The 13,308-nt window shown below is 49.3% G+C and overlaps 1 protein-coding gene across 2 annotated transcripts in view; it reads right to left on the minus strand.

Moving 5' to 3' along the window:
* SYT2 (synaptotagmin 2) overlaps positions 1 to 13,308 on the minus strand; it is a 109,310-nt gene that overhangs the window by 6,153 nt on the left and 89,849 nt on the right. For both annotated transcript variants that reach the window (XM_084796316.1, XM_084796317.1), the window contains exons 2-8: positions 6,362 to 6,556; positions 5,429 to 5,595; positions 3,860 to 3,979; positions 3,365 to 3,532; positions 2,924 to 3,091; positions 1,585 to 1,702; positions 552 to 685 (exon numbers count right to left, since the gene is read on the minus strand). In XM_084796316.1, the coding sequence (XP_084652442.1) occupies positions 552 to 685; positions 1,585 to 1,702; positions 2,924 to 3,091; positions 3,365 to 3,532; positions 3,860 to 3,979; positions 5,429 to 5,595; positions 6,362 to 6,539 (1,053 nt within the window). In that variant the 5' untranslated portion in view covers positions 6,540 to 6,556. The remainder of the gene's footprint in view (positions 1 to 551; positions 686 to 1,584; positions 1,703 to 2,923; positions 3,092 to 3,364; positions 3,533 to 3,859; positions 3,980 to 5,428; positions 5,596 to 6,361; positions 6,557 to 13,308) is intronic.

The raw sequence follows: 13,308 nt of genomic DNA on the forward strand, positions 1-13,308 counted from the left end.
TCTCATGAGGTTAGTGGACACATAATAAAAAACACAAAGTGCTGCACAAAATGCAAAGCACACCAGGGTTCCTCAAATACATATGCCCCCTTTTTTTTTTAGATTTATTTATTTATTATTATACAGTGCTCTGCCTCCATGTACACCTGCAGGCCAGAAGAGGGCATCAGATCTCATTATAGATGGTTGTGAGCCACCATGTGGTTGCTGGGAACTGAACTCAGGACCTTTGGAAGAGCAGGCGGCACTCCTAACCTCTGAGCCATCTCTCCAGCCCACATATGCCTTTTTAAACTCATACTCTTTCCTCTGTAGGTCGATAAGGCAAATGATATGGATATACAAAAAAATATATGACTTTTAAAATTTAGTTCATGTTTATCTCTTCGGGTAATAGGGGCCCTTCAGACAAGTCCTCTGCAGAGTCCCACCTCAGCATCGCCAGACTCAGATTCTTCCCCACCCAAGTGTGCTTGTCCCATGTCTGCCCTCTCCCTCCCCCAGGCTGCTCTGGTGAGCTCATAGTCCTAAGGCCCTCAAGGCTTAAGCACCTGGATCTGCTCAAAGGGGATCTCGAAGCTGAAGGACTCGTTGAAGTAGGGGTTCAGGGTCTTCTTCTTCACCGTTGTCTTCTTCTTCTTGAGTCTCTTTCCATTTTGCATCAGGTGGATCTTCACATAAGGGTCTGCAGAGAGAGTCCCAGCCCAAGAGACACCTCAGCCCTGGCCAGTGGTCCCAGGTCCCTGGAAACAGAGACTCTGGGAAGCCCAGAGGAAGGACAGAAAGTCCCCAAAGCAGAAGGGTCACATCTGGGTCATGGGTGGCAAAGGTGTTAGGCCACCCTAACTGTTCACTTATAGTCTCCAGGGGAACTTCTGAGCTTAAGAAAGGCCTATGAGAGGAAGTGTGGGGACTTACAGGTCAGGTACTTGGGCTAGGCAGGAGTCAGAAAGGCGCGAAAGGCAAAGCACACTTCCGCGGAGTCCTGACCTGGCCCATCCAGTCTTCCTAACCTTGCTGATGAGAATCTGAGGACACAGGAGGGAAATGACCAGTCCAGCATCACATGTGGGGGATCAATGGCAGAGCCAAAGCCCAGCTACCAGGCTCACTGTCTGAGGAGGCGCTGCAGAGGTGGTAGGCTTTACCTATCAGCATCCTGTGGCACAGGCTAGCCCTATTCACTGTCAGATAAACTTGAGACCTAGATCATCCCTTCTGGAACAGAGCTGGCAGAGCCTACAGCCTCTCGTGGAAAAAAAATCCCCTATTCTGGTGGCATGACAGAAAGGGTGACTTTGGGCTAAGCCCTGCCATTTCCCATACTTCCTGGAAAAAAAACCTCCCGTATCATTAGCTCTTTGGAGAATTGAATTTCTTCTGTCTTCTCCATGGCCCACAGGGCGTGGCCAGAGAGCAATGGGAGAGGACTCAGATATGGACGGGCAGCATGGGAGAAGGGTGGCACTGGAAAGCCTGTGCCTTGCAACAGGTAACACTTTTTCTATCGTCAGCCCCAGGGACTCAGGGCAGAGAGACTGGCTCACTGGTGCCACACGCTGGCACCCAGAGGTTCTGCATTACCTGAAAGGCCGCCCACATCCATCTTCTTGAGGTTCTTGGCTTCCAGGATACAGACCGTGAGCTTCCCGGCAGTGGGCACATAGCGCAAGGAGGTACAGATGTCGCCTAGCTTCTCCGGCTGGCCACGGAAAGAAGCAAGGGTTTAGGTCACTTCAGCTAGCCCAGTGGCCTCTAGTGTGGCTGGCCCCATCTCGCCAAGACCAGCAAAGCACAGTGGTTTCTGCTTAAGTCACCAGCTCCCACATCCGTAGCTGAGACGGTCTGCAGCTTTCAACATCAGTATCTCGCACTGCAGTTCCCAGCCACGGCCTGGGAAAGCTGACACTCCCAGAAGCGACTAAAGTGGAGGGACCCGGAAGACCTGGCAGATCTAGGGTATGCTCAGATCCCCACCAAGCTGACGTGAGAAATGCATGAGGAGCAGGTGCTGGGAGGCCAAGCATTCTGGGAGCTTCTTCCCTGATCTGGGAGCTCCTGCCCGCTGCCATCCTTTCCCCATCAGCCACTGGGCTTGCAGCGTGTGGTTCTCAAAAACACTTTCCTTCCTTTTTATTATGTCACTTAAACCTTCTGTGTGGATAAGGCAAGAACTATTTGTAACCAACAAGAAACTCAGATTGCCAAGGGCACTGCTCCTCAGAGGCAGACAGCAGTGTAGCGCCGGGCAGCAGAGGTCCCAGGACTCCAGACTGAAGGCCTCTGCCAGCCCCCAGTTTCTCAGGCACTGGGCCCACCAGGGAAAGGGTAAGGCCAACCAATCACACATGCCCTCCTTCGGGTGTTCAGGGCTTCACCTCTGACAACAGGGCAAGGCCCAGCTACAGAAGGAGGCCTAGGGCTTTCATCCCTGCACCGTGTCAGCAACTCCAGGAGCCTGGCTGAACCAGGTCCTGATGCTGGCAAAGTAGCTGGAATGGGAGTTCTGGCCCACAGCAAGTGAGGGGCTGGTTGCTGTGGCAGTCGCTAGGAGGACAAGCCACACACCGAGAATCCTTTAGCATCACGGCTGGCTTTTTCTGGTGGGTAAGCTGAGGCCCGGAGTCTGATTGGCAGTGGGACCTTAAAAGGAACAATGACAATGGCATCCTTATGTCATGTCATGGTTTGCCTAATAGACACCAGGCCCTGTGCAAGGCACTCTGCATGGGCAGGTAATTCCCAGCTGGAAGCGTCTAGAAGAAGGCCTCAATTTAATTAGCTCCCCTTGGGTCAACAGTCAGGCAGTGGGGAGCTGGACTCTTCACCCAGCAGACCTGACTCCAACCACCACTCTTCCTAATATACATGTGGAGGAGCAAGCCTCAGTGAACAGTGAGAGGCCTGGCCTCTCCGTCCTTACCTCTTCCTTCTCCCCGCCCTGGAGGTCTCTCCACTCCTCGATGGGCTGGCCAAGGTCCACGGTGTTCATAGGCACCTTCACCTCCCCGATAATGTCATGCTTAGAGAAGCGGTCGAAGTCATAGATGGCCATCACCAAGGTTTTGCCTCCTAACTCCTGGTATGGCACCTGTAGGGCACAGATGGGGTTAGAAGGGGACAAAGCGGCTTGCTCACTTCCAGGGGATGCTGTGGGGAGATCCCCAGGCTCTGGGCTATGTTGCCCGAAGGGTATCAGGCAGGCTGTAGAGACCAGCGTATGGGATGGCAGGGAACCTACTGCAGCCTGCTACTGTGCCATAGTGGAACCATCCCAGGACCCTAGCTGTGGGTGAGGACCAGGGCAAGGTGCACAGAACCCAGGGGCAGAGGGAGCCGGAGTCTTCCTTCTGGTTTCCATCACCTTGAAAGTGAAGGTCTCGTTGAAGGCAGGGTTCAGCGTCTTCCGGTGCACCTTGGTCTCATATTTTTTCTTCTTGTCTGGGAGGAGGAAGACTTTGACATAAGGGTCTGAGGTGCCGCCCATGTCCAGGGCAGGGAGTTCAGCAGCCTGCAGGACGCCCACGGTGAGCTGTGGAGGAAAAAAGGGTGTCTGAGTCTCTGGATTGCTCCAGCACCAGATCTAGTCAAAATCCAGTCTCCTGCCTTCACCCTACTCCCACCCCAAGTGGGAATATGGAGGGTAGGGTCAGGCCAAGCTCAGCAAGTACATTACTAGCACAGTTCGTCTGATACCTTCCCCAGAGGAGACTTATGGCCAAAGGCAAGGTCAAAGTCAAAGGATATATTTGCGCTGTGGCTTCCAACTGCCCACTCCATGGGAGAACACAAGGCCCACCTGTCTCCAGGGTAACCACTTCCGCCCACATCCTGTCCCCTTTGCCCTGCCCCCACATACCTGGTTGGCCTGGAAATCATAGTCCAAAGAAAACTGCAATTTGCCCAGGTTCTCTGGCTCTTTCTCCTCCTCGCCTTCACCTTCTCCTTCGGTCAGGCCCGCCTCTGCATCGTCATCATCCTAGGAGAGCTGCAGGTGGGGAGAAAGGAGTTGAAAGAGGAAAAGCAGACCAGTAACGCTTCAAAAAGACAAGAAAAGCCAACCCGGAGCCTGACTCAGAGCACGTCCAGGGATGCTGCGGGAAGATGCCCCGGCTTGGGCCTGTCTTGCCCACAGGGTATAAGGTAGACTGCAGAAACCGACATGTGACATGGGAGAGTGGCTTGTGCAAGGGCTCGGCTCCCTCACAGCTCCCAGGACCCCTTGGCAGAACCCTTAGGCCCTCACTTGGAAGACCTGACTCTGGCTTGGGCAAGAAGCTTTCCTTCCTGTGGGGTCAGGCACCAGGCCACCAGCCATACACCAGCCTCTTGAGACAGGGGACTCACTTCCCTTGTAAAACCCTCTCAGTCCTTTGCCCAGCTCAGATTTACCCAACCTGGGAGAGACATACCAGGATTGCAGTCCAGGCAGCCAGGAACAGGGTGAGTCCAGAGAGGCAGAAAGAGAAGGGAGTGATATAAGTGAAAATCCTTCAGCTTATGCTAATCCTGAAGTCATGGCAGCTTGGTGAGATGAGGCTGGGTTGCACACACACACACATACACACACACACACACACACACACATACATGCACCCCCCACACACTTATGCATATACACAACAACACACATATGCACATATACATGCATATACACACTAGCACACATGTGCATAAATATATCCATGTGTGATGCACACATACATATACACACATGCATACATACATGCACACATATGCACACTGTAGGCTTTGAGGTGAACATAGATACACAGACAACACATGAACACTCAAAGGCCATCCTGACCCTGGCTGCCTATTGAGCTCTGTCCCTCCCTCCAGCTTTTATTACGATGCTTTGAGATAACTTCTCCTAGTCATTCCCCAAACAGACAACAGACTGTGACACACCAGATGCTAAACTTAGAGGGAGGGCTGATATGCCAAGGGACCTGCCACAACCAACACCAACAGGCTGGGCTCGATAGATCATTATCTGATAGTGATGGGTGCCGCATGGTCCTGTCTCCCTTCTCCCCAAACCCCCCATCTCATCTGAGCCCCCAACCCACCCACCTAGATATTATCCATCCTTCAGTTTTTCCTGGCAGGAAAATTCAATGTTACCCAATGGTGTCTTCCTGATGCCCATCATGGTCCTAGTGGCCTCCTTGGGAGTCCATAGATTGTTCCCTTGTTTCACCTTTCCAAGGGTGAGCTCATGGTGACCTGCGGGTAAGTCCCTGCCCTCCAGCTCGGGGAGGATGGTCTGACAACCATACATGCAGCCATTAGGGCCCATGCAGAGAGTGCAGAGGGGAACAGCTCAGGCAGAGGAGGGAGTGGTTTTGTTGTGGAAGCCCAGAAGCCTTTGCCTCACCTTTCAGCTCCGGGACAGCCGGGCAGGGCCCCTCCCCCAGCGTCCTACCTGGCCCCCTTTCATGTCTTTCATGTTCATGGCGTTCTTCATGCCTTTGCCCTTCTCCTTCTTGTTCTTCTTCTTCTTGCAGCAGCACTTCTTGCAGATGCAGAAGCAGCAGGTTAGCAGCAAGAGGCCAGCAACCACAGCCATGGCGATCAGAGCCCAGGGTGGCACTGCCCACACAGAGAGCCCCGGCGTCAACACGCTGAGCCTCACACGCCCTCATCCCAAGCACGGGCAGATGTGTGTTGGGGCCGTGACTCCCAATCCTCCCGCCCCACATACACACATACACCTCACATATAACATGCCTGCCCCCTGTGGTCACAGCCTGCTGGCTTTGCCCAACTGGCTCATCCTCATCACAGGCAAGGGGAGGAAGAGCCCTGTGGACCCTGACTCTGGGCAGTCTCAGAAGCAGAAAGGTTTCATGAACTTTACTTCCCCTGGAGGACTGGCCTTGTTTAACCAAAAGGGCTGGGGAGCCCCAACCCCCCCCCCAAGCCCACCCCTACCCCAATCCCCCTGCCCCCCCCCATGATGCTCTCCATGGTCCTGAAGCCCTGGCTCCCACCAGTGTGGCCTTCACTGCAAAGGGACTCTAGTTCCACACAGACATCCTTTTCCACTTGTACGGAAATAATAAAGTGGTTTCTAAATGCGACTGAAAACCTAAATAATGATTCCTATCCTATTTCTTTCGCCTTTTATTTTCATCTTTGGGGAGGAACTTGCCTCCTGTAGCTCAGGGCATGTAACATAACTCCCTTGGTGGGCTCGTGAATCCCAGCCCATGTGTAATGGGGGTGGGGGTGGGGGCGCACATCCAAACTGGGACCCAAAGAAAGAGCCCAGCCAATCACATCCCAGTGGCTCCCCCACCTCCTCTGCCCAGCCCTGTCATAGGCTGTAACCCTCCTGGCCACCAGGGCCACTCACAGGGGATCTTGTTGATCTCGTTGAAGAATTTGTCCTTCAGCTTGGCGAACATGTCTTCTTGGCTCTCCCCAGTGCCTGTGCTCTCTGTGGAGTTGTCGACAGGTGCGACAGGCATTGTGGCAGTGGTGGTGGCAGGAGCCACTATGGGCTCCTGGTTCCTCTTGAAGATGTTTCTCATGGTGGCAGAGGGGACAGCTTGCGGGTAAGAGGAAGAGAGAAGAGGGTAAACATCGCAGAAGCTCAGCCCAAAGGACCGGGAGACATTTCCAAGCTAACGGCTATGGATGCGTCTCCCTCTGTAGTACAAACATGTTGTTGAGCACAGTGTCCGCAGTGTGCGGAGACAACAGCCAGTGCAGGCATTCTCAGGGCTGTGACAGGTGCCTGCTGTGTGTGAGCTACTAAATCCAAACCATATTCCGAGGAGTGTTGGGTTGTTTGTTTCTTCTTACTTAACAGCTGGGGAAACAGGCTCAGAGAGCTAACCGGTCCTGGGGCCGCCCAGCTGCCAGTGGGAAGCCAGCCTGACTGATTCTGCCTCGCTCCAAAGGCCACACTGCTTTCCTATGCATTGCACATCTCACCTCCCACCGCTTTAGAAGGAGCAATGCTCTCACTTCCGCGGCTCAGCGGGCACTCTGCCTGCCCCCGTGACACAGGGACACTCCCATCCTCTTCCCTTTCTGTACTGGCCCCCTCCTGCACTTGCTCGGGATCTTTTCACACCTTTTCAGAGCCACATCTCTAGCCTTGCTCCTCCCAACAGCCCTAGAGCAAAGAGGTGACATTCTCTGGAGATAGGAAAACCAGGAGAGGGGGGAGGCAAGATGGAGGCAGAGACAAGGGGAGCCCCAACGATCCTACCAACCAAAGAACTAAGGCCCTGGCACACTTTGGGCTGGTATCTGTTCTGTCTTACATGTCTAGACCACAGGTGTGTCCAGGTGGTTTGTAATATCCCACTGTTTACAGTAGTACCATGAAGCTTTTACTCCATTAGTAATAGAGTTTCCATTGCTATGTGGCCGCAGGGCTAGTTAAATGGTAGCACTTCCTTAGCATGTGCTAGCCTAAGTTCCATACTCAGCACCACTACACACACATACACGTGTGTATAATATATATGTATCTAGCTACATATACGCATTATATAACCACACATGCACATATGTGCTATATATACTATGCATGTGTATAACTATAGCCACATATCCATACATACACGTCTACAACAAGATGAACATAAACCCTGGTCTTCGTTTAAAGCAATGCTCTTCCGAGTTTCCAAACTCGAACCCTGCTCTCTGTGCTCTGACGCATCTGGAAGGGGTGTGCACCTCTTTAACTCATGTCCCGACAGGACACAGGCTGTGCTGTGTTCACACTAGCTGACTCTGTGCCACACACACAGTCCTTAAGACACACGTTCTTGGCATCAGCCTTGTTTGCTTCTTTTGTTTGTTCTGAGGCGGGATCTCACTATACAGTACAGGCCGGTCTGGAGCTCACAATGCCACCTCCTCAGTCTCCCAGGTGCTGGAATTATATAGGTGTGTGCCGACATGTCCGCTTGTGACTGGCTTCTTTCACTTAGTGTGTAAGCTTCGTCCATGCTGTAGCCTGTATCAGTTCTCCATCACTTTTTTTTTTTAACTATTTATTTATTTATTGATTGATTGCATATTCAGTGCTCTGCCTGCATGTACACCTGCAGGCCAGAAAAGGGCACCAGATCTCATTATAGATGGTTGTGAGCCACCATGTGGTTGCTGGGAATTGAACTCATGACCTTTGGAAGAGCAGGCACTGTTTCTTAACCTCTGAGCCATCTCTCCAGCACCTCTCCATTGCTTCTTAATGCTAAGTGATATTCTACTATATGAGCAACACATTTTTATTTATCTATTTATCAATCTATGGACATTTGGGCTATTTCCATTTGGGGGTTGTTATTATTATGAATTATTATGAATATCCACATATGTTTTCACTTATCTTGGCTACACTTGTTCTGGGACACAAAGCCTGGACAGCAGGTGTACCCTGGACTCAGATCTGCACCTAAAACAGCTGGCAAGCCAGCCAGGAAGCAAGACCTGTGCTCTATCTTACTTTTGCCTTCCTCCTAGCTTTCCCCATTCATTTTGTCCAGAGCAGTGGAAGTGGACAGACTCCCACAGAAGGGTGGCATGGGGGTGCCTCTCCCAAGGGCCAATGATGTGCCTGGTCCTCCTCTCTCACGCTCCTGGGCTGTAAGTCAAGGCAATGACATGCACACTGTTGACTGCACAGTAGATCGACACTGCAGATTGGCTAAATCTGGAAAGTTCACGGACCACATGGGGAACCAAACAGGACAGCCATGCTGGCACCAACAAAGACAGTGCCACACTCACACTTTCCTGTGCTGTTGACAGTCACTCGTCCATTTATATTCTTCCTTCCTTCCACCTTCCCAGCACCCAGCAAGATGACAAGAGCAGCAGGTGGGGCTCTGAACAGGGTGCTGCAGTGGCTCGCACCCAAACCCTTATTCCACAGAGATAACTCCCCCAGGACCTGCACTGACTCTGTCTCCCTTAGGGTCCTAAAGCCAGCCATTTTCACATGCTGACCCCCAGGGGGCTCTTAGTTAACTATGCCTGCCCACATCCCTACACCAACGCCCTGTTTATTTCTCCATTATACCCTAACTGCATTCCATGTCTCTGTGGTCCTTTACTGCAGAATATCAAGATAAGTCCCCAGGTGACAAGACAGTCTTCTGAGTACAAGGTCCAGAGGAGGTGGGAAAAAACACCCATTTGCACTTTTAACCTCAAATTTAAAACCAAATAAAAAGGCCAAAGCCATTCATGTAACTCAACGTCTTCTCTGATACAGAAGTCTAATAGCCTGAGGATTTTATGAGCTCCTCCCTGTTTTGGGGGAAGAAGTATATTAATTCGCCAAGATGAAAGAAATCACCCCACAGGTGTCACAGCAGAGGCTAGATCACAGGAAACGGACAATGTAGAGATGGGTTCAGGCCCTGACAGGGGAGCAAGCAAGTACAGAAGAGCTGAGATCCTTGCCATGGCTTCTCTCAGGCCTGCCTTGGGACGCCTGGGTAACAGGTGATGGGGGGGGAGGAGTGGGGGGGGAGTGGGGGGGGAGAGAGCTCTCATCCAGCGGGTGTCCTTGAGGACTTGGAGTAGCCATGGGGGAGGGACTCTCCCCAGAGGCCCTGACACTTGTCTCTTCACTTAAGCCTGTCCCTTGGACTCTGTACAACTGGTCAGCCTCAAGAATTGGGATGAGATTTATCCTGAAAAGGTGGAGGGAAAACAGAGGCTGAGATCTTACTGTGACCCCCTCTGGCCTCGGTACAAGCTGAGTGATTGGGAAGCTCAGACAAAGATGGGAAATGAAACTACAGCATCACCCTACTGCTGGACCAATTTGGTAAGGACAGACAAAGTGACTGGAGAGCCTCTCATGGCTCTCCATCAGAACAGAGAGATGCCAAGGGAAGGGGCAACCTCTGATTCCCCACATATTAGGGTCCAACAGGATTTTGACAATACATTTTCTCCCACTCTGCGGAGCTCCAGGCCACCTTCGTGTCTGTGAGTCCGTGTTCCTGCTTCATCAGCAATATACGAAAAAGGCTGGGGTACTTCTCTAAGAACTCCCCACAACACGACTAAGAACCAGCACACACTAATGCCATGCCTGAGTCTGTATTCTAGCGTGTCTCTGGGCTCGTGGGGACTGATAACGACTCTTGCCTTCCCACAGCCTTCCCGGGTTCCTGTGCTCTCCTCCTGCCAAGCCTACTCGTTTCTCTTTTTACGGCCCAAAGACTATTCCTAGAACTCACTAGCCCAACTGAGTGTCTTAGCCCAAGGACACAGCCTTCTTGGTGCTCTCACTGCTGCCTGAAGGAAAAGACCCTGACGTGACAACCTCATAGGGCAGAACTCAAGGTACCAGAAAAAAAAAAAAAAACACTGATAGAAAACAAAAGCCACGTCACTGATGCCCCAAGAATTAACCTCTTTCCCTCCAAAGACAGAAAGAGAGAAAAACAAAACAAAACAAAAAACCTTTCCACTTCACTAACATAGTTGTGTCATGTGTGTTCATGGTTGCTTCCACTTGATTTCCCTTACGTTACTCTGTCTCTAGAATACACACATACACACACACACACACATACACACACACACACACACACACACACACACACACACACTTAACTGCGGAACAAAACCTATAGCTACTTCGGGCTTTTCCACTTATTTATTTATTTATTTATTTTAGTTTTTTTTTTAAAGATTTATTTATTTATTATATATATAGTGATTTGCCTGCATCTATGCCTGTAGGCCAAAGAGGGCACCAGATCTCATTACAGATGGCTGTGAGCCACCATGTGGTTGCTGGGAATTGAACTCAGAACCTTTGGAAGGGCAGCCAGTCCTCTTAACCTCTGAGCCATCACTCCAGCCCCTTTACTCATTTTTTAAATGTTCACTAACTTGACTTTCTATTTTCTCTTTGGGCATGCCTATTTTTAAACTCTGTGTGTGTGTGTGTGTGTGTGTGTGTGTGTGTGTGTGTGTGTGTGTGTATAAATACGAATGTTTGTGGGCTGAGTTAAAAGGTCCGATAGAGGCACCATGCCATAAGATCATAGGCATTCTCAACTTCTTTTTTTTTTCTTTTTTCTTTTTTTGTTTGTTTGTTTGATTGATTGATTGATTGATTGTTGAGACAGGGTTTCTCTTGTCTGTCCTGGACTCGCTTTGTAGACCAGACTGTCCTTGAACTCACAGAGATCCTCCTGCCTCTGCCTCCCAAGTGCTGGGATTAAAAGCATGCACCACCACCACGCCCGGCTCATTCTAAACTTCTTAAAACCTATTAGCATGGCATCTTTGGGTCTACTGAACATCTCATAGTGCTTTTTAAAATGCAGCATTTGTCTTTTGTTTGTGTGGCGGGGTGGCGCTCCTGTGTCAGAGCGCACGTGAGGAAGACACAGAAGCAGTCAGTTCTCCCCTCCTACCATGTGTGTTCCAGGGATCCACTCAGCTCGCCAGGCTTGCCAGCAAGTGCCTCTACCCGCTCTGCATCTAACTACCCCTCCTAAGACCTGAAACTGCTGATTGCATATATAAAATAATATTCACAAGTGTCATAAAAGCTCCATGAAATTTTATATTGGATACAGAGATTGCCTTCAAAAGCAGGTTCTAAAAGTAAACAATTCTATTTCACTATTTAAAATAGTCACGAATAGCTGGACACAGTGGCGCATGCCTGTAACCCCAGCACTCGGGAGGCAGAGGCAAGCGGATCTCTGTGAGTTCAAGGCCAGCCTGGTCTACAAAGTAAGTCCAGATCAGCCAAGGCTACACAGAGAAATCCTGTCTTGAAAGAAATAAAGTCATGGGTGACATAACAGACAATAAAGAATGGTTTATGTCAAAATACCTCTAAATAATGTACCTTTAAGATTGTTTTATTAGATTAACTGTTATAGATTTATTTTTCAAGAATTTTTTTTTTGTACAGAGGCTCAATATATAGCCCTGGTTGACCTAGAACTCACTGTGTGGACCAGGTTGGCCTAGAACTCACTGTGTGGACCAGGTTGACCTTGAACTCAGAGAGACCCTCTTGCCTCTCCTAAGGGATTCAAGAGCATTTTCAGGAACAAATGTTCTTAATATACAAGTGAGAAATATAAGATTTTCATTAAGGCTGTGACGTGTGTAAAACCATGGGTAAAATGTTTACCAAAGAGCTTTATGTTAAGTTCCCTTTTCATAATGAAAATTATAGGCAGTGAAATCCAAGCCAGTAGTAAATTAAAGTCTAGGTATGCTCACTCCAGATGTAATAAAAATGGCTGTTATTAAATCTTAAAGTAATATTAATGCTTACAATTTAAGCACATTTTAAACTTACACTTATGACATTAAAATATAAAAATACTGCCTGCTCTCCTCCTATGTGCTCCTCCTTCAGAATACAGGCTTTTCAAGACTCTTATCTTGATCAATTAAAAAAATAATAAATAACTTTAGAAGCTAGAACTGGTGCCTGCTCACTCACCCTGCTTAAAGCCCCATGTGACTTTAAAACCAGAAGCCTTCTATTTTACCTATATGAAAGTCACTTCTCTAAAAGTATAGATTTGGGATTAAGGATTGCTTATGCTATGAAAAAATGACCCAATTAAGGTAAACTTAAAGCTGACAGAAGGTACAAAGTCTTTGGCATTTCTAAAGCCTGTCTTCATACACGGCCATGTATACACTTCTGTAGTCTGCATGTGCTGGTGCCATAGTTTGAGCAGGACCTGTCCTGGACTCTTATTTGTAGACCAGGCTGGTCTTGAACTCACAGAGATCCTCCTGCCTCTGCCTCCCTGAGTGCTGGGATTACAGGTGTGCACCACCTCACCTGGCTGTGTATCTCCTTTTTATTTTATGTTTTTTGTTTGTTTGTTTGTTTTACAAAATTTAGAAAATATTTTTAATAAAACTACTTTGTATTTTAGTGAGCCACAGAAAGCTATATCTAAAATATAGGCAAAACATCTGTAGCAGGCATGGAGACAATACATAATTTTTTAACTAACAAATTTAGATGAGCCAATTTGTTCAAGATTTAAATATTTAGGAACTGCATTGGTTTAAAAACAAACAAACACACATCCATTTCTCATTTGGGCTGATGAAGCTCCAAATCAAGATAAAACTCTGGCCCTTTTCTGTGGCCTACCTGTGTACTTTTGCAGAAGAACATACTGATTATCAGGGAAAGCCGAAAGCTCAGGCAGAACCCACTGTTTCAGCTTCGGGCTTGTAGGACTAGCAGGGCCTAGAGAGCCACATGTCTGACGAGGGCTGTGCCCTGGAGCGGGAGCCCTCATTCTGAAAGCCAGGTTATTC

This window comes from Acomys minous (assembly GCF_964271855.1).
Source record: "Acomys minous genome assembly, chromosome: 1".
Lineage (NCBI taxonomy): Eukaryota > Metazoa > Chordata > Mammalia > Rodentia > Muridae > Acomys > Acomys minous.